At 32.6% G+C, this 25357-nt stretch overlaps 1 protein-coding gene across 1 annotated transcript; it reads left to right on the forward strand.

Moving 5' to 3' along the window:
- The first annotated feature begins 1012 nt into the window (after positions 1-1012).
- On the forward strand, positions 1013-15745 carry LOC119835435 (laminin subunit gamma-1). Its single transcript, XM_038360251.1, has 29 exons — positions 1013-1191; positions 4349-4467; positions 4551-4699; positions 4790-4907; positions 5033-5216; positions 5315-5520; positions 5717-5820; positions 6948-7133; positions 7295-7520; positions 7602-7816; positions 7903-8117; positions 8263-8626; positions 8698-8883; positions 8979-9176; positions 9265-9434; positions 9732-9856; positions 9937-10092; positions 11274-11394; positions 11480-11664; positions 11781-11898; positions 11977-12218; positions 12290-12494; positions 12632-12869; positions 12996-13198; positions 13293-13374; positions 13532-13620; positions 14011-14140; positions 14364-14457; positions 14585-15745. The coding sequence occupies exons 1-29, from the start codon at positions 1060-1062 to the stop codon at positions 14733-14735; spliced, it is 4911 nt and encodes a 1636-aa protein (XP_038216179.1). The 5' UTR covers positions 1013-1059; the 3' UTR covers positions 14736-15745.
- Positions 15746-25357: the final 9612 nt, after the last annotated feature.

Here is a 25357-nt window from a genome sequence, read left to right on the forward strand (position 1 = left end):
TGCAGCTCTGAGAGAGAGAGACAGACGCTGCATCGGACAGCAGTCGAGGCGTATTGAATGACCTAATGCACTCGTCTGCGTCAGCTATGCGTCGGCGGTTCTTAATCACGAACATATTGTGTAGTCTAGATATATACATTACAATATTACAGGTATGCGAACGGCATTTAATAATATATATATAATATAATTGGCATTGTATCAATATATTGCCATTACGAGTTGTTTAATTACTATAACCAATTACTTAATTTACACAATAAGATAGATAGAATATCCAACGTGGAACCATTATTAGTATCATTTAAGAAGGCATTATTTTGTAGTAAAATAAAATTCATCCGAGTTCCTTTACAAATGACCGCACATGGTGGCATTCTGGCAGAAAACAAAAGCTCAGACCTTTTCAGGCCTGTTCACAAAAAACGGTCGCTATGAGGCCACCGCGCCGCGCTTAGAAATGCGTTCCGAAACTGGCTCAAAGAATATGTAATTAGAAAAAGAAGAATGAAATATCTAACCCTAATTATAAAATTTAAAAAAATAATAAAAGTTGAATTATTATTAATAATATAGACATCGCATGTGGTTTTTATTATTTGAATGATAGATATTGGAAATAATTCTTAATTTTTGACAATTCGTGCGTCCCGTTAATTAACCATAAAATAATTTCAGTACTATTTTTATACTCTTTGTAAAACTTTATTTAAATTTAACATGCATATGTTGTATTCAATTCAAACAGCAATTTCACACGAAAAATAAATATAATAATGATAATTATAACTGACGACTCAAATAGAGAATTATTAAAATGAAATCAATAGAAAATTCGAGATAACATATAAAAAAGTTTACCACTCGTGTCGTAAAACTTTTATAAGAGTTCAAATATAAAAATATTTAACGCAGCATGTAACGCAGCCTCTATGAGGCAAAGGTCTGTTTGGTAATAAACAGTAGGCAGATCTGTGACGTAGTGTTGTGAAACAAGCTGAGCGTCAGTGCTCGGTCGGCCAGCACGCGCGTCGACGCGAGCTCCACGCGCTCTACAAGATGGCGCGGACTTTTATTTATATACACTTTCTAACGTTTATGGCGATCACATCGGCGCAGGATTACTACCACACACCCAGGATAGGATCGCAGAAACTAGCTTCGTGCTATAATAACGACGGACAGCCGCAAGTGAGTGCAATGATTTTATGTAGAGCTTTTAAAACTTTTACGTCCGTGTCCATGTCTTACGATATTGTGCTTTAATTGTTAATCTATGATGTCTTCTGTGATTCATTAGATATAAGCGGTTAACGACCTTTTGACATTGTACGGTGGTAATTTTCGCAGTTAATTCAGTGAAGTACCTCTCATGGTTGTTGCGATAATTGCGAAATTTACAAATTACCTGACACCAATACAATCTGTGCCTGTTTGTAAGAGTAGATGTTACTTATATATCTCTGATCTGATGTTTTGTAAAAATTCACAAAGAGTAAAACTAGTCGAAATCACATATGAATTATTCTATGTAAAGAAGAGCTATAAATTTATTTGTATAATTATGTGCTTAATTGTGTTCATGATAATAATAGTAGTAGCTATTCGGTGCTGTAGATTATCTTGAGGTTATCGAAGTTAAGAACAATAAATGTTGTAAGTCCATTGATACATACAGAGTTCGTTTACTCTGGGCCCCTAATGCTTTGTTATCAGGGGCCGGCGGAACCGTCTTATCATCGCATCCGTTGTTCTTTCATTTATCGTCGTGTGTATCAAATATTTTAATGAAATTGAGTTTAACATCATTAAATCAAAGTCTGACATATGGGCATCTCGGAAATTGTGAAGTACCCACAATTGTGCAAAATAATATTTTAACGTTTTCGTTAAGTATAAAAACGTTCCAGTGCGAGTCGGGCTCGCGACACTAAGGGTTTCGTACAAATAAGCTTGTAAGCGATTACATAAAAATGGTCACCCATCCAATTTATGACCATGCCAACCTTGTTTGTACGGAACCCCAAAATGTCTTAAATATGACAAAACTATTGTTAGTAATATCTTAGAAATACATATTGTTGTAGTTTGCATATGCATGTCTCTTTTTAATGTGTTTATTATTTATATTTAAATTTTATTTTATAGATATGAATTGTAATAATTTTTATCTTTCTTTTATAAAATATATTCAAATAACGTAGGTATCACATACAAGAACTTTTTGAAGTTTAAAATCCGTGTAAAAAACCGTATCCAGAGGTAAAATGGCTACCAATTATTGCTATATCTTCTTCTTCTTATACAAAAAAATAAATCGTTCAGTTCGTTAGTCTCGCTAAAACTCAAGAATAACGGGGCGGATTCTGATTATTTTGATATTGATGCATTCGTAAATAATCCAGGGAAGGTTTAAAAGATAATAAAATGTAAAGAAATCTAGAGAAAATATAAACTATGGCGTTCCGACCTTCGCCGTGTCAGCTAGTAGTATTATATTATCTGTGCAAATGGGATGGGTGTGACGGAACCCAAAACATAGTGACAACTTCTGGCAAATGCCGGGTTCTTTTTAAATAAATTACACGTATACAGGACCATCATTGCTAGTGAGAAGTGAGGACACTCTTCACAAGAAGATGAGAGATGATGAGTGCCTCATCTGATGAATAATGATTGAACCTACCTTGTGATCATGGCCCAGTATAAAATTATAATAATAAAAGTATTTATACAACAACAGACAATATTTCCTCTTTATGTATAGTTTGATGTCTGGGATCTAGACTAAACTAAGACATATGATTGTGATGAAATACAACGTAAACAATAAATTTTGTATCGATAAAAATAAATTCCACACTCTAGTTAGGTCGTGGCCCTCATATTGGTGATTCAGTAACTGTTAAAATTTTGTATAGATGGCTCACTAATGCGTTTTAATTAGCTTCATCTTTGAAAATTTGCTTGTATGCTTGTGTGTATACGTAACCGACTCCTTAAAACTTTGTTGACCCACTTTAGACGGATAACTTGATTCAAAATTTGTGCACTTTTCAAGAATTTGTGACCATCATTTACTCACTTTATTAACTTTATGAGTTTATCCTATTATAATGATTAGAATCGCCAGGATTTAACAATTTCCTTACTCATCTATATGCAAATGACACATCTTAGTTGATCTAACTGTAAAGCTTGTATTTTAGTTTTTTTAACTATATTTATTATTTTCCTTATCGGTTACCTCGTCCCTATGCGTTCCTATTCTCTTTTCTCCGTCTTTGATTCAAACGAAATCCTATTAAGGGTAAAAGGAACGGTATTTTTCAAACCTTGGTTGAAGCAATAATTAAAAAATGTCACTTGTAAAAAGTCAATAACGAGCTATTAGAACACATTTTATTATTTATTCTGTAATACGATATGCCATGAATAAGATTTTTATGACCATATATTGAAAATCAGCCCTTAGATAAAATTCCAACTGATTACATTCTACTTTAATTGTATTTAAGTTTTTTTTTTTAAACTTATCAGGAGAGTTCCACGTATATGTAACAACACACCCAAGCTGAATTAATAAATAAATTGTTTAAATTGTTTAAATTGTTTAAGTACACTTTTAGCGAAGAATGATACTGTTAGAATCACCTGGAATATTTCCAACGATTATAAAGCTATCTGGCTAAATTAAAATCACCTATCATTATCGAGTAGACTTTAGCTACGTTCTAGCGACGATGTGAATGTCCTGCAACACGCCAGCTATTTATAGTAAAACTATTTTGGTGGCAAATCTACCATATGGAACGAGATGGTAAACCAGTTTCCGTATTGTCAATCTCTGTATGCGCATATATTACGTAATTATTTTCTGTCATCATGCGAGAAAAAAATCAAATTATCAAATTGCAAATGATCGATCCAACTATAGGTATATATGTTAAATTATTGTATGACATAGAGAACATAATACTATACTAGCTATAACTAAAACAATAATTATCATAACAATTACTACATGGCGTGTTCCAAAATAGAATTCCTTCATCGTAACATAAGCATATGGAATGAGGATTATGTGCAAAGAATTAAATTACTCTTTAAACAACGTTACGTTTGTCTTAATTCAATCCATGTGGGAGGATATTTTTTAAACTCATTTCTTAAATAATATATAATCCGCGTCTAAGCTATTCCATAAGGGATTAAGAATATTTTTTGCAATTCTGTATTCTTATAGATTAAAAATGCTTGTTAAATGAGAAATAAATAGAAATATGAATAGGCGTTAATTTTATCAATTTTATTTGACACAATACTTAAACAATATGACGTGTTCCAGAGATGTATTCCAGAATTCGAAAATGCGGCTTTCATGGTTCAAATGGAAGCAACCAACACTTGCGGAGACAACGGTGTCAAGATGTATTGCATTCAAACATCTGCTGGCACATCCTCTAGGTAATAAATGCAGAATATATAGAACTTATTTATATTCTGTTGCAGAATTATCATTCAGTTTTTAAATAATTTGTACGTTTTAGGTCCTGTGATTATTGTCAACTTGGCCAGTTTTCAAGTTACTACCTCACTGATTTACATTATGAACAAGATAACCTTACGTGGTGGCAATCAGAAACTATGAAGGAAGGCATTCAATATCCCAATCAAGTGAATTTGACCTTACACTTAGGTAAGTAATAACGTGATGAAACATTAGATAATAATTGTATTTGTTGATGTGGCTATGGTACTAATATGCAGTTTTATGCTATTTTGTTAGGCAAAGCATATGATATCACTTACGTGAGAATAGTGTTCTATTCACCAAGGCCGCAGAGTTTTGCTATTTACAAGAAATCAAGCGAGGATTCGGATTGGGAGCCATATCAATATTTCAGGTTAGTTTTTTAACTATTTTAATTGTGTAATAATGTGATTTAAAATAACTGAAACGAAATAAACTCAATTCTTTAAATCAATAATACAATTACTAATTTGTTACTAATCATAATTCTACATTTAGTGCATCATGCCGTGACACATATGGCGTCCTGGAACAACGCGCCGCTGAGATGGGTGCAGAAACCAGAGCCCTTTGTACCAGTGAATATTCCGACATTTCTCCGCTATCAGGTGGAAATGTACTGTTCTCGACCCTTGAAGGAAGACCATCAGCTTATACTTTCGATAGTAGCCCAGAATTACAGGTAAGATAATTTTAAAATTAGGTACTATCCACTTTTGCTAAACGTAAGAGGTTTTCAATATCTCATACAATTTTACGTCATATATATTAATTTTTCAGGAATGGGTAACCGCGACGGATTTAAGAATTTCCCTCGATCGCCTCAATACTTTTGGAGACGAGATATTTGGTGACACGCAAGTGTTGCAATCCTACTGGTACGCCATAGCAGATGTTGCCGTCGGCGCTCGGTGTAAATGTAACGGCCACGCTTCGGTCTGTGACACTCATGAATTGTCAGACGGGAGCAGGGCCAGATACTGCAGGTATTTATGGTTTAAAACACCATTATAATATGGCCATGGTATAATAATTATTTTAAAAATATATTTAAGAAATTCTTTATTTGAAATGTGGGTGTCAAGCGCGGTTCAGCACGAATCGGGCCAGCTCACAACTGGTAAGGTACCACACGTGGCAAGTGGTTCGTTTACGATACATTAACATAATTTCCCTCTGCAGATGCGAACACAATACAGCTGGACGAGAGTGCGAGAGGTGTTTGGACTTCTACAACGATGCCCCGTGGGGCCGTGCATCGCCCACTAACGTACATGAATGCAAAGGTATGCGCCTCTTAATTTCTTCCTTATATGCGATTGTTTGCGAATGCGAATAGATTTTATCATAAAAGGTTCTGATAAAAAACATGTAGATGGATATAGCTTTTATCAAGCCTTCTTCTTCCACCTTTCAATTTTAAAGAGGTCATGTTATATCGGTCTATAATAGTGGTTTGCTAAATTTAAGCGAGATAAAATGAGCACCCTGGATAATGCACGAAGTAGACCGAAAAAGACTTTATAAACAAAAAAATCAAAAAACGACACAAAAGATTTTTTGAAGAACGCCACTCAAGAAGTAATCGCTTAACTGAGGCCTATTACAAGATTAAAAACAAGTCATATAATAAAAATGGTTTCAAAATATTAAATGACCGCTATAATCGTAGAATCGCCCTCGAATATTTACGACTACATATAGTTACAAGTATACGAATAAAAAAATCGCTGTGTTTTTGCCAGCCCATGAACTCTTAAAATATTTTCATTTTTCAGTTTGTCAGCAATAAATAAATAATTTTCTCTTTTCAATTTGGTAAGATTATATTATAATTATAAAGTATAATGCAACTTTTATTAATTACTAGTTAATGTTTTTATGGTTTTTTATTTTTGGACCACTGTAAATTTTGTTTCTGCTTTTTCTTTGTATCTAGGTTACAGTTAAAATCTATTTATGTGTCATATTATGGTATATTAAGAATGCATGACTTCAAATAATGTTAAAAATTATACTTTAATGTTCTATTATACCTGTTTAATTTAGAGGATCCATGTGTCATTTGCATTTTTGGCATCAAACTCCCCTTATACAACCTTTAAACACAGAGTTGATATTTTCTCCCGTTCTCGTTAATTTATTACAATGTTATTTTTTTATGTTATTCTATATTTAAATTAAAATGCTATTAACCACTATTATAACATACTTCCGACATATAAGTGAATTACCGAGAATTGTATGACCATGCAAAATGAACGTGGTCAATATCTGCTTAAAATGAATAACGAAAAATTATCCCTATGATTTTTAATAAAGAAATTTTGTGTTGTAGAACTGTTATTTATGAATGCGAATATACTTACCAATTCTGGTATAATGAGAACATTGAGCATTACGTTATTTTCAGCTTGCAATTGCAATGGATTTTCAAACAAATGTTACTTCGATAAAGATTTGTATGAACGGACGGGGCATGGTGGCCACTGTATAGATTGTTCTGAAAACAGAGACGGTGCTAATTGTGAACGTTGTAAGGAGAATTATTTCCAAGGAACTGAAGATATCTGTATGCCTTGTAACTGCAACCCAACAGGTAAATAGGTAGCTTATTTAATTCGATTTTATTTGTATCTACCATCTTTTCACACAATTTTGTTACTTTTTTCGTAATGTTTGTCTTTCTGAAAGACTGATCTTATTAAAAAAAACAAAATTGTAAATTGAATTTGAAAAAAATCTATTGTTTTTTTAAAGGTTCTCGTAGTCTTCAATGTAACGCGGAAGGTAAATGTCAATGCAAACCGGGTGTTACCGGTGAAAAATGTGATGTATGCGCACCAAATCACTACGACTTCACGAGCCAAGGTTGCAAGCCTTGTGGTTGCAATGAGTCTGGGTCCTTTGCAAACAGTCCCCAATGTGATCCGATTACTGGTATATGCTTATGTAAGCAGAACGTAGAAGGAAAACAATGTAGAGAGTAAGTGATTTACAACTAAGATTAGGAATCACACGAGTACTCTCATTATATATGATATTATAATAATGGTAATGTTTATAGGTGTAAACCTGGCTTTTTCAACTTAGATCTGGACAATGAATTCGGTTGTACTCCCTGTTTCTGTTTTGGACATTCTTCGCAATGTAGCTCAGCCCCTAAATACCAGGCACATGAGTTAAGTGCGCATTTTATCAGAGATTCTGAAAAATGGTCTGCGGAAAATAATGACAGGAAGCCTACACAGCTCCAGTTTAATGCTAACACCCAGAATATAGGTAAACATAGTAGACAGTAATATTATCACATTGTCTCTATAGTTTCGATACAATTTATACTATTTAAAATTTATTGTATATTTTAGCCGTTTCTTCGTTGGGTTCAGAAATTGTTTATTTCGTTGCATCTAATCAGTTTCTGGGAGATCAAAGACTGTCTTATAACCATGATCTTAAATTTACACTACGTTTGGGAGAAAACAGAGGTTATCCTTCGTCACAAGATATAATTTTGGAAGGTGCTCACAGTTCTATATCAATGAATATTTATGGCCAAAATAATCCGGAGCCCTCAGATAAGGTATATAAATTTCATTATATTTGCTAAGCGATTTTATACTCTATGCTATGCTTCAGCGATTGATATTGACTACGAGCGAACTGTATATTTCTTTCAACATTAAACTTTTCTGAACGCGTAACATGTTATTTTTTATATCTTATAGGAACAAGAATACAAATTTAGACTGCATGAAGATCCGAAATATGGCTGGACTCCAACCCTATCCAACTTCGAGTTCATGTCGATTTTGCAAAATCTTACAGCAATTAAAATAAGAGGAACATATAATAAAGGTGGCCAAGGTTATCTCATGAACTTTAAGTTGGACACAGCTAAGATAGGACGTGAAAAGGGCTCCGATCCGGCCAATTGGGTTGAGAAGTGTTCATGTCCCAAAGCTTACGTTGGAGATTACTGTGAGGAATGTGCTCCTGGCTTTAAACATGAACCAGCAAATGGTGGACCTTACTCTACCTGTATTCCATGTGATTGTAATGGTCACGCTCATATTTGTGATACAGCAACTGGTGAGTATAATTTAACGGTATAAGAGTATAGTATAGTAAATGATGATATTTTAATGTGTTAAATATTTCAGGTTTCTGTATTTGTAAGCATAATACCACTGGTAGTAACTGTGAGTTATGTGCAAAAGGATTTTATGGGAATGCGATAGCGGGTACGCCTGATGATTGTAAGCCTTGTCCCTGTCCAAGAGACAGTGGCTGTATTCAGTTGATGGACCAGAGCATAGTTTGTACAGATTGCCCTAATGGATATGCTGGTAAGATTGAAGTTTACTAACAGCCATTTTTAGCCAAAGATAAAACAATTTTTATTATTATTTTATTATTCTTTAATACTTATATACTCTTTTAGGACCAAGATGTGAAGTGTGTGCTGACGGACATTTCGGTGATCCAACTGGCCAATTTGGAGCTCCCAAAGAATGTGAAGAGTGTCTTTGTAATGGGAATGTAGATCCAAATGCAGTAGGAAACTGTAATAGAACCAGTGGTGAATGTCTTAAATGTATTTACAACACTGCAGGCGAACATTGTGACAAATGCTTAAGTGGTAAGTGCCTATTTATCAATTCAATTCTGAATAATTTTTCTATCTAATTAAGCAAACTACTATAATGTTGCCGTTTATATTTAATCAGGTTATTACGGAGACGCGCTTGATCAGAAGAAAAAAGGCGATTGTAAGCCGTGTGAATGTCATGAAGCTGGAACTTTGGAGAGTCCTGAAGGTCCTCCACAGTGTGATGGTTTAACCGGATTTTGCTCTTGTAGATCCCATGTAATAGGTAGAAATTGCGATAAATGTGAGGTAAGTAAAATAAATTTCTTAAATGGAAATAATATTTATAATGCCGACCAATGCAATGTTGCAATGGCTTATACTAGTTTAGCTATTTAGGTATAGGTGTCACTACTAACGTAAACACGAAACGTTTTGACTCATAAGGCGCATTATATACGGGGATACCACGAAGTATTCACATTGTACAAAAGAGGGCGCATAATTTAAAATAGCTGTTATGAGTACAACGTTTTGTGCTTTAAAATATATCGAAATTATTAGTACAGTGCATAATGATAACGTGTGTTTTTTTCATTATTGTAGGATGGCTATTACAACATTAATTCTGGTGAAGGATGTAAGGCCTGTGATTGCAATCTAGAAGGTTCTTACAACGCATCATGCCATCCCGTAACTGGACAATGTTACTGTAAACCGGGTATTGATGGGTAAATATATTTATTAAGTGATAAAAATTATTGTTAATATGACTAATCGTATTATATAAAGAAAATTTATTTCTAATTAGCATTCACTGCGATCGCTGCCGTGCGTATCACTACGGGTTCTCGATAGAGGGCTGCCGTGACTGTGATTGTGATGAGTGGGGATCAACGGACTATCAGTGTGATAAGTTCGGCCAATGTTCCTGCCAAGAGAACGTTGAAGGGCGCCGCTGTGACAGGTGAGCATTCTCATTTTAAATTACTTTTTTTTTCAAGTCAGAACTGCAGACGACTTGAGTATACAGAGTGAATTTTTTAACGGGGCGCGGTGGGGGAAATCCGAAATTATAAGGAATATCGAAAAACGGCGTCGTTAATGACTTATGAGTATTCAATATTCTTAACCACGAATCGTTGATTTTTAAAAGATGAAACACACACCCTTTCATATTAAACCAATAGATAGTTGTGTTGATGATGTATAATGAACAACTTCGAAGAAGTAATAACATAGGCAACCTTAGAGAAACTCATTCTTAACAACATGTTTGTTTATTGTTTGCGTACCCGACCAAGTTAAAACGTTAACTATTCAAATTGACGGCAATTTTATGAAATACTAGCTGCACCCGGCAAACGCTGTTCTGCCTTACTCTTATCGTTTAGGGGTATGAAAAATAGATGTTGGCCGATTCTCATGGATACCGGATAAGCACAAAAAATTTCATCAAAATCGGTCAAGCCGTTTCGGAGGAGTATGGCAACGAAAACTGTGACACGAGAATTTTATATATTAGATGTAGCTAGACAGGCGTCTAAAAGATTTAATAACAATATTATTTAGCCGAATTAAAATAATATGAGGATTGTAAATAATCAAACTATCATTCGTTTATCTGCAGATCTGGTCTATCACGTAGCCCCAGAGTATACGGTACCAATTTGGTGATTTAGTTGGCCAAAATGGTCGATTTTTACCAATAAAATTGGGTCCAAATTGATTTATCATTTATAACTTATTATTTCATAACTCTGCTACTTTGTGCTGGATCAGTATCTTGTTGAAACAATATTCGGTTATAGTCGATTATTGGCCAATTATTATTTATTTCTTGAAATAATTCATTCAACATTTGAACATAATAATCAATAGTCATCGATATACCATCATGTTCCCTGTATTAGAAACACCATCAATGTAACAATATAGGACTTTTACTTTCAAAATCAACGGGTTTAATTCTTGGCTTAATATATTGATTTCTCAAAAAACTAATGATGCAATTTTAGTTTCCATCAAAATCGGCCTGGTAACTAATTTCAGCAATAGATTTCCGATATTGTACATACATACGAATTCACCCACTACGCCCAGTGAAAAAATTCAGTTCAACTTATATAAATTTGAATTTAAATAAAGATGCATGGAAAACAAAAAGCGACGTGCAGACGGTCAGGGATGCGAAGATTGTCCTCCATGCTATAATCTTGTTCAAGACGCCGTCAATCAACACAGGCAGCAACTTAAGGAATTGGACGACGTGAGTAAATTTTTTGGAATAGATTCTCGTATTTATATAAGTGAAAGTTGTGGGATTTTGTTAACAATTCACAAATAAATTTTAGATATTAGCGAAAATTTCGAAAGCGCCAACGGTTGTTGAAAATGCTGATTTTGATAATGAGCTGCAACGTGTGAGACAAGAAATCGATAGATTAGTGCAGGAAGCTCGAGATCAACTTGGAAATGGCCCTGGTACAAGTCTCACTAATAATTTGGCGGAGCTTGCAGATCGACTCTCAGATGTTAGGTATATGAAATGAAACAAAGATATATATTTCATAAAAACAAACAAATATATATATTTCATAAAAACATTAATGTTCTTATGGTTTAGAAATTTACGATCCATTTTATTTATTTCAGAAATATGCTTTACAAAATTGAAGACGAAAGTTACGAAGGGAATGAATCTGTTGAAAGAAGTAAAGGCAACGTATCGAAAGCTGAAGATACAATTGAAGCAGCACAGAAAGAAATCAATGTGAGCCTTATTATATTCCATGTATAGCGTTCATTGCATCTTATTCCTTTTTTTAATTGTTCTATTTATATTCTTTAGAGTGCTTTGGAATATCTTGACGGTGAAGGTGCAGCTGCATTAGCTAAGGCACGAAATAGATCAGATCAATTTGGTAAACAGTCGGTTGATATGTCTGCACTTGCGAAAGAATCCAGGCTCCTTGCAGAGAAATTGGAAAATGAGGCAAAGAATATCAGAGATATAGCTGAGAAGGCGTTCAACACTTCCATAGCGGCTAATCAAATTGCAAAAGATGGCATTACTAAACAAGCAAATATAAGGTTAGCAGTTTTATTCAATAACAATTAATTGCAAGGTAAAAATATATACTTATTTAACCTATTATTTTCAGCAATGAAGTGCAAATGTTGGCGAATGAATTAAATGCGGCAGCTGGAAAATTAAGTAGCTTGTCTGAACTCGCAGACCAAGCTCTGAAGCGAGCGAGAACTGTATACGAGGAAGCTCTAGGTCTATATGCTGAAGTCAACACCACTTTATTACCAGATATAAAACTTAGTAAATTGCATCACGACTCACAAGAAATGAATAAAACTGTGAGTATTCTCATAAGGACGACTCATATGTTTCACGTGTTTTTGGCTTTCAAAATTGTTATGTTAACTAGAATATCAATACCCAAAATAGATATACATTATGTACAATTAAATATAATAAAAGTTCCCTATTTTAGATCGATGAAAAATCAGCAGAATTAGACCAACTAATAGCAAATAATGAAGAAACCCTTCGGGCTATAGTTAATGCAGTAAATCAGGGCAGGAGTCTCTTAGATCAAGGTCAAAATCGACAGGACGAATTAAATGATCTGCTTGCTAGATTGGATGAATTACAAGCTCAAGCGAAAAATGATGTTGAGCTAACAAAAGCAACATTGAAAGACGCTAATGAAATATATCAAACATTGAAAGGTGGCGTAAATGTTTCAAATGTCCTATTTTCATCTATATAAATTAATATGAATTTTGTTTTTTAATAAACCTACAATTAAGGAGATGACGTAGATATGTATAGTAAACAATAGTAAAAAATTGCAGAATTCAGCGACCAAGTAACAGAATCTCGTCAACTTGCCGAACAGGCTGCATTGGATGTTCCGGAGGTTCAATCCAAAGTAGCCGCTGCTGAAGAAAGCATTTCAAGCATAACTGAAGAATTGAACATCGCCAGCGACAAAGCCAAAGAAGCGAGAGACTTGGCACAACAAGCTCAAAAAGAATATGCTGATAAGGCATCAGAGGTAAACATAAGGACATACAATTATCACTCTTAATGTTGTTTCAATATGACACATAGTTCAATACATTATCTAATTTTTTTTATTTTATTTAAAGGCAGCTCATGAAATTAGAAAGAAAGCGTCGGCATCTCGCACTGAAGCTGGTAAATTGAGGGATGAAGCCGAGAAACTGTCCAGTAAGTATACGCAGAATTTTAATAAAATATTGAATATTTTAGATTTACAAAATATAACTAGTCACTCCACTTTCTTATTATTTATTTTTAAACCAATCACAAAAATGACGGCTGATGGAATATTTTCGACGCTCACAACGTTTTTATTTTATTCAAGCACGGGTAAAAGGAACGGCTCAACAAATAGAAGACTTAGAAAAGCAGGCGAAAGATAATATGCAACTCACTAAGGACGCGAAGATGAAGGTATTTCTTGGCTTAAAAAAAATACATTGTTTATAAATGTATGATATACGATATTTTTTACGGTTATAATTATTACACTGGTATTGCACATTACGTATCTACACTTTATAAATCAAGTGCGGCTAAATAGATTTTAACAACTTTTCATTTGTTGAATTTGTCTTTACTTGGTTATAATGTGATTTCCTTTTGCAAAATTTCAAAAACTGACCAAAAAAACTTTTAGCTGGTATAATGACAAGACTGTTTTAATATTTTTACACAATCGCGAGGAGCCCTATATTACTTTTTGGAAAAGACTACAATACAATAATTTTAACAATTTAGTACAAAACGTTCATTGTTTGCGTAGACCACCGTACACATTTTGATATTTATTTATTTATTAAGGTTGGACAAGCAAATACGGATGCGAGAGAGGCTGAAAAGCAAGTCACTAAAGGACTAGAAGATCTTAAAGTAATAATGGATGAATTGCAAAATTTACCAACACTGGACGACGAGGCGCTTGATAGATTACGTGAGTACACTTGCTGTGGCAACAGAATAAATAATTATTGTCCACTGTACATTTTTATATATTTTGACACAATACAAAATGTAATTAGAGTATAAAAATACACAGTGAAACTTAAATAAATAAAGTGCTTTGTTTATTTTCTCAGTTCGTTAAGTAACTAAATTTATATTAAATATTAGCTTCGTACGCGTCGGAATGTCATATATTTTTTTGGTATTTACAGAGGAAAGCCTCGATAACGCCGAACGAGCCCTCAAAGAACAAGATCTTGATGGTAAAATAAAAACATTGGTCGAAGCCAAGAATAATCATCAAAGGTAATTATCACAGTTTTAGTTTGTTAAAATATTTTTCTCCTATCTCATATTTATCTGTGCTATTTATTGTTTTGTTACTATGTGTTTTAAAGTATTATTTATTTACTTATTAACTTTTTGGGATCAGGTGGATCAAGCAGTATGAAGATGAACATGATCTCCTTCGTGGGGAAGTGAACAACATCAAAGACATATTGAACCAACTACCAGATGGTTGCTTCAAGAGAATCGTCCTGGAACCTACTGAAGGTCCGAGTAGGCCGGTGAATTACAGATAAAAACATATTATTTCACGTTTAAATACACCCTCTAAACTATAAAATTGTTGAAATGAAACATTCGTTTGTTGGATTATTTTTAATGGATTATTATTAACTTTGTTATAATACATAAATAAACGATACAAAAATGAATATACACGATTCTCGGATAAAAGTTTCATACAATTATGTTTACGTTACGTTATTCAAGATACATCTCCATGTTTGTACTTAAACTCAACACACTTTATAAAGCCTCAGACGCTAGAATCGATCGATGTTCTGGTCAGCTTTAATCTGTTTACAATAATATTTATAAAGCATTTTACATGTCGTCATAATGTGTCTGATAAAATATTTTTTTAATATTAATTTTTTGTGTGTTAAGGATATAATATTGTAATGGAATGGACTTCTTAACGCTTATCGTTTTTAGATGTAAGTACATTGATTACTGAGAATGCATTTACTTTTATAACTATTAGACATTTTTAAATAATGATAAAACAACTGCAGTTGTTAGATTTATAAATATATATGATACAATATGACACACAAGTTTTACAACAAAATAAAGAAACAAACCAATAATTTATGTGCCTGTATCTCTAATACTTATTTAGTTCAGTATAGAGTTGCATTTCGCTCGATCTTAAATTTCAACATTTTGTAGGTACTTAGCCATATGATCGTCAAAGGATACAGTAATATTAAGATATATGCAATTAATATGTACTTATAGAGGGAATAACAATATGCCTTGTGTGCCATACTTAACTGGTACATTGTAAATACTTATAAATATCTACATTTAGTAAAAAATGTTTAAATAGATTAAGATCTTTTATAATATATATACTTTTTTATAATTTGGATCAAAATTATTCCTACACAAGTTTCGCCAAAGAAATAAATGGATGAATGTTAGAATAATGAAGAGATCAATTTTTGTGACATCATTTGCGTTTCACAAGGGTTTGTGTCTATTAGAGATTATTTATTTGTAATACAATTATTAATATGCCATTTAAACTTTGTTTTATTTCAAACATTTTTACATGCATTAATAGTATTAGGTATTGCCTCGGTCTTTTTGATATTTTTATATTAGATATGGGTAATTGCGTTTTGGAATAATGCCCATAATACAGACATTATTTAAAATGGTAAACAATTTCATTTTGTTTATGTATATGTTATTTTCATTCCCCGTTAGATCGCATTTTCTCTAGCTAGAAGTAATACGATATAACTAATTCTAATTAGGGATAACGCGTTCTATCAGTAAAAGAGAATGAATCGTTTCAAATAATATCTATGCATTCTATATAATAAAACTTTATGTTCAATTTAAAATTCATATCTACTGCATATAATAAAACAATACAAAACTGTGTCTCTTAATTGAAGATATTAATTAAATAATAAAGGAAGGGGGTTTTAAAACAGTAATGGAACATGAATCTAAAGAAGTTTTGTCTGTTTGTTTGTACACGCTATTCTCCGGAAGTACCGGTCGGATGTGAATTATTTTTTTATGTATAAAATAAATAGAAATGATGTCTTAGCAAAAGTTTTTAGTCTGATGAGCATTTTCGGTCGACTTAATAATCAAGAATATTTTATATTGAAATCATTGAATCTGTCTAAAATTCAAGAAGAAAAGTATTATATCTATTCATTAAACAAAATTTTATTGAAAGTCTCCAGTTTGTTCACGTTCAAATTTCAGTCGAACGAAGTGGCGGGCACCAGCTAGTATAATGTATGACTACATCAATCGTTCGAGAGTGTGATTGAATAATGATAATAAAAATGAATAAATAATATAGTAGGATATACCGAAATTGTGAATCATTGCCTCAAAATAATAACATTGTACCTATAAATATTTCTTTAATAAAACATTAGTCTATAGAAATACGCAATAAATTTTCATCATTTTGTTAACAATTGGTATTTAAAATGAATCAATATATCAATCATCATTTTTGCATATTTATGCACCAATTAAAACAATTGCTTTTTTAATGTCCATGTTTTTATATCTTTATTTATCTATATTACGGGTGGCCGAGAGGCTAGGCGTTGGCTATGGTTAGGCAAGATACGCAGGTTCGAATCCTGCCTCGTGATCAAATTTTTTCTATTCTTTCAAAATTTCTCATTTATAAAGCATTTCAATGCTATAAAACTAAAAATTAAACATGTTTTTATATCGTTTAATACTGCTTTAAACTAGTACATGCATTTTTAAATATCTTTACAATATTTACACAATGGAGAAAAATAGAAACGTTAACAATGTGTCGATTACGTTTTACATAGAAGGCAGGAAAACCCTTAATGGTTGGCAGATATAAGGCGTTACCACGCGGGAAATCAAGCTGTAGCGAATAGCGGTAGCAATAACAATGTGCTTTCAATGTGAAAATAGTCGAGCTCTGGCTGCCGGTCTAAGCGCCCCGTGCGTATGTGTGCGTTCACAAAAGGGTGAAGTTTCTTAGGAAAGGTGTGACCACACCTAGCTGTAGTGGTTCTTAGTTATTATCCTTTTAGGGAATAAAACATAGTTTACTTTGACTAAATCTTAATTTTAGTCTCTTATCAACTTCATTTAATAGAATCAATATTATATATATATATATATATATATATATATATATATATATAATATATATATATATATAAGAAAGGATTGGCGAGAGGAATAAAGGAAAGGACTGGGAAGGGAAGGAAAAGGATATAGGCCTCGGGCTCCCCCACTCACCGAACGAAACACAGCAGAATGCTATTTCACGCCGGTCTTGTGTGGGGGTGTGGTACTTCCCCAGTGCGAGCTGGCCCAATTCGTGCCGAAGCGTGCTCGACTACCACATCTAAATATCTAAATATATATAATGCATTAATGTTGTAAAAGGGCTACATTGATGAATATTTGTTAATCTTGTTTGATTGTATAACTTAAATAAACTCCAAATAAGATATCATAATATAAAATATTGGCTAAAGGCAAACGTGACGTTTTTTGCCTATTGGTAAACTAATTCTGGAAATGATAAATGAAAACAAAATATCAAAGCTTACTTTACATAATAATCAAACTTTGTACGAAGCAGGAACATTGGATAATATAGTATACATTACACACCGGTATTTATAAATACCAACATAGTTCTGAACAAATTATCTAAAAATTGAGTGCTGAAAATTGAGCTGCGACAAAATGGGCATAAGTTTAAAATATGGACACACTACTCGGCTGGTGTGCAAACGCTACAACTCCCGTGAGCCGCACAATTTATGGCAAACATTCTACTGAATTTTGTTTTGTTTTTTGAAAAGTAACGCGCTTTACATATCTCTCTCTTGCCATATTACTGATATTTACATATGAAAAACTCTTTATTAACCTCATGCACAATTCACTTTAGATACAACACATTATCTGAATCACATAGGCTACATTCACAGTGTATTGTTTTAAATTATATAAAACAATATTATGTTAATGTTGTGCGTAACTTTAATCTATATATATAAAAGAAAGTGGTGTTAGTTACACTATTTATAACTCAAGAACGAATTAACCGATTTGGATGGAAATTTGTGCAGAGGTAGCTTAGAACTAGGAGACGGACATAGGATAGTTTTAATCGAGATCCCACGGGAAAGGGAACATGGGAGGAAAACCCAGTGCCTATCTTTTCTGCGACCGCGAAAAGCTAGTTATATCTAAAACATAATTAATAATCTTTTTAATAAGGGTTAACTTTACAAATCACTTTACACTATTACGATGATATAATCAAAGTAAAGCAATTACCTATAACAAAGTTAGCAGGACGCGAGAGATTCCACGTACCTCGCCGCAAAGCAATTCTTCTTGCAACACATTATGTAGTTGTTAACCAAACGAATTTACAGCGAGGAAATTGGTGAATATCTCACTGTCGGAGGGCTTGGGTTTTCGAAATACGACGATCAACTAAAACTAAATAAATGACCGAAAAAGTCGCCGGAATGACCACCGTACTGAGACCCACAACGGCGGTGTTGAACGCCCTCTCAACCACCCGTTCCATGAATATAAAAAGGGGAGAGTGATTTCATCACGCGTTGGTCGTTTCGACTGGAAAAACTGGGATAATCCGAAAAGTTTCCTTAATTAGTTTCGTAGCAAACTACATCCCAGAACGAATTAAGCCTATACCGAAATAAATTTGAATGCCTTTTCTGTTGCACTGGTTTTAGCTAACTTTTATGTTCCTATTTTTTCGTCTTATATTTAATTAATGCATAACATAATGACTTTAATATACTTTATTTTGTCTATTTAAAATAAACTACATATCTATATAGTCGAAAACAAAAAAAGACTCGATAAAAAAAGTCAACCATCTGATTGTTACCCATAATACTGCCATATTAAGCAGTTATCCATATTTTTATATGAAAATAAATTTCTAGCAAATCTATGTAAAAATAAAGGTGCTTGTTTTATGAGGTAGTTCCACTGTACTTAAAAATATGTTTTCCTCATTATAAAAAAGCATATAGTCTCGAAGTTCACCATCATCATCATCATCATCATGTATGGGACATGTTCTATATATTATACTGCTGGAACACAGGCCTCCTTTGAGGGTTCAGGCCATAATCCACCACACTGTCGAACTCTCGTGTCTCGAAGTTCTCCAACACATATTTATACAAGTCCTTATAGATCAGCTACAATTAAATTACTACGAACGTACTGGTGATTAGAGTACATATTTTTTAGATTACAAATAACTCTAAATTAAGTCTATGAACCTTCAATACTTAAGCCGATTAAACTAGGTTTTTTTATAAAAATATTCAACCCAATGATATTAACCTCACTAATTACATATAAACTAAGTAATTATTACAAATATATTTGTTAATAGTAGTTAAATTTATATTTATTAAACGACAAATTTACGACAACAGCTGTTGTAAGTTTGCAGTAATAAAATGACGTGGAAAATATCTTTACGGAGAAAAATAATTGAGTTAACGCAATTTTTACCCTTCCAAAATATATCAATTTTTTTTAATACCTTTTCAGTTAATAAAATAGCGAATAAATTTCTCAATTTTCGCACGAATGGACATTATTCGAGTCTTGTTTAATTTGGACTTAAAAAAATTAATTAGCTGGGGACGCTCTAATGAAACCGAAGACGGGGGAAAACTCTCTAAGTTGCTTTCAAGTGTCGTAAAAAGACGGTAATTTTTAATTTTTTTACTTCTCACGCAATAAAATTCGTCTCCGTGTGGGAATACTTTTGCTGCTTTATCGAAGTTTTTACGAGGTTAAATTGAAGGGGAATGGTTAATTACTTTTCAACCTGAATTGGCGAGAGATGAACATCTATATAAAAATTATAAGTACCTATGTACATTTATTTCATAGTGTATATTTTATTTTTCCTTTGTCGATTGTTACGTTTCCTATAATATTTGGTATTTTCTTTCCTATGTAGAACTGTCCATCAGTGACCATCACGTGCCTTGTTAAATACGTCTAACGTTGTACGTAAAATATAAGCAAAATGTCAAACTGGAAATTTTGTCGGAATACACTTACCTCTTGTATTGTAACTTCTTGATGCACTTTAGACTATACATAATATATTCTAAAAATCTAGATTTTTATCATGCATTTAAGGTTCGCCTGTATGTTTGTATGCCTTATTTAGAGTTGATTTTGATCCACTTTAATCGGTCAGATTTCATTCAACTTTTGTATATTTATCAAGCAACGCAAAAGTAAGAATGAGTGACAGACCACAGAATAATAACTACAAGTAGTAATACTCTTTTACGCAAGAACTGAAGGGATTTGATGTAGGTTGGTAGTGATGTAGTTTATGTGTTAGAAGCTTTTGAAATAACTCATTTTGTCCGAGGGTTTGAGTGAGATTTTGGCACTGCTAGTATAATATAAAGGCGGTCATAGTGTGTAATAATTTACTCAAATTCTATACGAGTATCTATATCAATTAATGAATTATGTAGATTAAGCATATTTAGTGATTTTTATTCAGTTGCCTTGGATCATATATAATATATAATATTCCATTTTCATTATAACCCACTATTACCTTGTAATTACACTAATTACTAATCCTACCTACTTGCTAGGCAGTCTTATCTAAGTAAATTCTTTTATGCCACAAGGGTTTGCTTTGGTATATTCTTACACTTCTTTAAGATTGTTTAGTATATATGTATAATGTTATTAATTGCGATTTTCGTCAAAAAACGACACAATTCGTGTAAAATTATGTTATTTTTTTGCTATTATAGGCATCGATGTTTTTTTTAATTTACTTACAAATTTAATAATATAATTTAGATTAGCTAGGACCTCGTAAGAAATCTGTTGGCTAGAGATTTCGTCGCATATCTCAGTTTATAAGGAAAATCTCTGTAGGCAGCCTCATCAGAGTAGGTAGTACCTCACGGAGCGAGGCATTGTTCGCCCCGTCCGCTACCTCCTTTGTCTTCGAGTTAGCTTTGTAAGATTGTTTCCACTTCCGCCAACTGTATTAGCTTGGTTTCCCTATTATTATATCAAATTAGTTTACAATTCAGTCAACGTTTACCTAGCCCATTGCTTGCCAGAGATAATGAGTGATATGAATGGCCAATAAAAACGAGCTTGCTAAGATTTTTCTTCTTTAAGATATTTCTTCCTAAGATTAGATCTCCTATAAATTATCAAGCAACAAATTATTTGCTTCAATTAAATTTCGACACCCAAAACGAAGATGGACCGTACGGTGTTCACAATAAGAGGGTACTTAAACCAAAAATTATTAACAACGTTTATTTGATGATGTATGTAGGTGCGGGTAACAGTATTTCTTCGGACACTACATTTAACAATAACGGTGATTTAGTGACACCCTAGCGAAATTTAGGGTTCCCCAGGCTACATGGACACCCCACGCGGTTTGAATTGATTTATTTATAGCCCGCCGTGAGTGTTCCGATATTGTACCAGGTAGCTATACCGTTTAGTCGGTCAGTGTAATCTCAATTTCTTTTTAAGATTGGAAATATTTAATATACCTTTTTATTTAAGAGAACGTTAAATCTGTGAAAGCAATATTTTATTTGAGTTGGTAAGAAACTTTTAAAAATTCGAATAAAGTTCAAATATTGAAAATTATATAAGATACGATTGCTCGCCTCGGCTCTGTTCAAATTGTTTTTTCAAGTTTGTGCGTAATAGGAAGTTAATCCTACAAACAAAAAAATCATTAGGGTCGTGTAACTACCGCGTTTTACATTATCCAATTTATATATTTATTCTGTATACATGAATCTATTGCTGTTCCTTTGTCTTGCTTAAATTTGAGAATGGAGAGGCCGATTAAGCTGATTTTGATTGATATGTTTGTCGTAGTTCAGGTAAGGTTTGTTTTGAGCTTTAAATGATGAGAAAATAAAAAATAAGTGATATATATTATTAAATTTAACACCTGTACGTCTGTGTCTCTTCTTCAGGTATAAACTCACTGAATCGAATTAGATGAAATTTGGTATGAAGACAGTATTCGTATAAATATAACAATATATTGTTTTCAATTAATTATCATTCAAAATTTAATAAATATTTAGGAATATAGTATAATTTTACGAAAATTATTACATTTATATTTCAGACACATTATCGATATATGTATATGAATGATTGGAAAACACAATAAAGATATAGAACTACTATGACACGCACTCAAGTATCTATAAACTCCTTTAGGCGAGCCAGTTAAATCAGTCCGAGCGAAAGCAAACATTCATCCAATTAGAACGTTAAACCAACAGTTTGATTAACCAAATATTGTTTGTGTTACACAATACAAGACCAATCTCTATACATCTAATATTAGGCAGCAACAATCATGGAACATAGGGGAGAATCTGCCTCCGGTGGCGGCTTGTTTAAACACGCGTTTCTGCCTCCACCTCTGCAGGCCTTATCTGTGCAAATACGGACCAGCCATGCTTCTTATATTCACTCACAAAGATCATAGTGCATCCTCTTAAATTATATACAAAAGCCAGTATTCTATTGATTGGCACATAAAAAATTATGTGCCAATCAATAGAATACTTTCGAATTCTAAGCCAATCATATTTCACAAAATCAATTGACGGTTGCCATCAAGTACAACTCATTGCCTAATGTATACTCAGTATGTAGAGCTTTTCAGGTAAAGTAAATTATCCATGAATACATAAATACCTACGTATTGAGCGAAAGGATCAATGTATTTGCATAGTATGAATAGTCAATAGCCTATGTGCATACATGTGCTCTGATTTGACTAAATAGTCAGTACCTATAGTTACTTACTAATGTATGTATGTATACATATATGAACGCTCAGATATTCACTCTATAAGAACCCTCTTTATTAGCCTACATCGAAAAAGAGAATGTTGCTCAATTCAACGGTTAATATATTTTTATTTTTGTGAATAGCTTCGTCGTTTAAGAATTGATTTTGATGATTCTTTATAATATAATAATATCTTCGTCTTTTGTAGTTTATAATATAACAATCTAATCGTAATCCCGGAATGTGGTGATAGCATTGGGAAGGCATTTACTATTTTGTTTTTGAAGAAGTTTTCTTTTTTATTGTTATGCATAAGCTGAGTCGTGAAACTATATTATAGTTTTTTTCTGTTATAAGAGTTAAGGGATAAAATAAAATAAATAACTAGGTGACTTAAAAGGGTACATTTCGTGCAATTAGTAACAGATACTAAGATAAAAGATATGAATATGTATTTTCTAAATTATTTCGATTGTACGGGTTACGTTATCTCACACTAGCTTTTAAATTTTAAACAGCATATGATCATATTATAATCATTCCTCTTTGTATTCTAGGCAACAGAACGTACGAACGTGTATATTTTAGTACATTATTATTATATGTATAACTGGATTGATGTGAATGTTCTGTCAAGATTGACATGAGAGTATTCATATTCTATCTCATTTCAATATCTTCCGTAAACTTCTAATTACGTATTTCCGACATAATTATATTCATCCGAAATATTATGAATTAAGAACAAGTCTATTTCTTTTTAAGAAATCATACAAACGCACTGGCCACAAACATAAACATAAAACAGTTAAAAAAAAAACGAAGAAAAATAAAACTAGCCAACATGTACTGCGGCCAGTATTTAATTAAATTTATTGATTTACTTGGCGTGCAAACGAGGTTCTATTTAAACATTTTGGGTGAATTAAGAGCGGGTAAACACCAACTACAGCACGAAACAAGTTAAACGCTTGAGGCGCCGACCGCTTCAACAACATTTTAGTTCAAGCAATGTAATTGATTATTTTTTCGTACTAATTTCAATTAAAATGCTTTTAACTTGATGATCCAGTTGATTTTGTTACTAATTTTTTAAAAAAATATAAACAAATATACTTTGTGCAACATATATGGGGTTATGATGTTTAAACTTGTGAAAGTATTTATAATGTCATCATCATTAATTATAGAGGTAGTGAATGATAATCATACATATCTTTCATTTATATAAGAAAGACATATAATAAATTCACTCAGTACGATATCTTTTGTGACGTTCGCATGTAGGTGGCGTTGTTGTATCATTCTGTAATATAAAGTGATCAAATCAAAGGAATTTTTGAATATTCCATCCTATTGAACCAATGTGAGGCCTTAACTAAAGACGTTTAGAATGTCTATAGGTATACATGTATATTGTTATAACCTTCTTTTATTATAAACGCGAAAGTTTGTATTCCTTAAACCTAGTGATAATTATGTTCAACAATGTCTGATTTAGCAAAAAATTTATACTTTTATTCATAAAAACAGAAAGCTTCAAAAAATCATAACTTCGGTTATTCGTCTGTGTAAGTAGTAACTTTTTCGTACTAAACCCCAAATGAATTTTATACAATACTAGATTTCCGACCACGGCTGACTGACTCAGGAATGGATGATACCTTGGGAATGAGATGTTTTACCGCGGCTAGAAGTAACCTATATCACTCTGTGTCTCCATCTTCAGACACAAAAATGGCATCATAAAACTGCACGATTAAGATGCTGAAAGACAAATAAACTGTCAAATAAAATAGACTGTCGTATGTCTTTTTAAGGATAATAAATAAATATGCAAATTATTATGTATATGGCACTAAATATGCCAAGTCAGGTGAAACAATCACCATCGTTCAATCGAATGGCGTTGTTTTATAAAGACGATAGCCTATTAATTCAAAGGTTGATATCGATTTTTATGAAACTGTTTAGAACTTATACAATACGTAGGTAAACTATGTAATTTACTTTGAATAATACATATTGTTAGGATCTAGTAATCGATATTATACAAATTGCATTGTAATAAGAAAACAGTACGATTTAATCAAATAAAATTTGAAATGTGTTTAAGAAATAAGACATTGCGTATTGTCTTACAAAATAATTTTTTTCTGTTTTGAAATGTTTAAACTATACTTATACCTACTATACTTAGTCTGGCCATAAATACTGTTACACTTAATTATAAAAAAATATTACATTTGAATTTCGAATCTG

The sequence above is a fragment of the Zerene cesonia genome, chromosome Z, assembly GCF_012273895.1.
Source record: "Zerene cesonia ecotype Mississippi chromosome Z, Zerene_cesonia_1.1, whole genome shotgun sequence".
NCBI lineage: Eukaryota > Metazoa > Arthropoda > Insecta > Lepidoptera > Pieridae > Zerene > Zerene cesonia.

Excerpts from the sequence above, each read along its gene's own strand:
- LOC119835435 (XM_038360251.1), top strand. The coding sequence starts at position 1,060 with ATGGCGCGGACTTTTATTTATATACACTTTCTAACGTTTATGGCGATC. Across the intron at positions 4,700-4,789 it reads GAATTTGACCTTACACTTAG|GCAAAGCATATGATATCACT; the intron begins GTAAGTAATAAC and ends CTATTTTGTTAG. Across the intron at positions 5,521-5,716 it reads AGCAGGGCCAGATACTGCAG|ATGCGAACACAATACAGCTG; the intron begins GTATTTATGGTT and ends TTCCCTCTGCAG.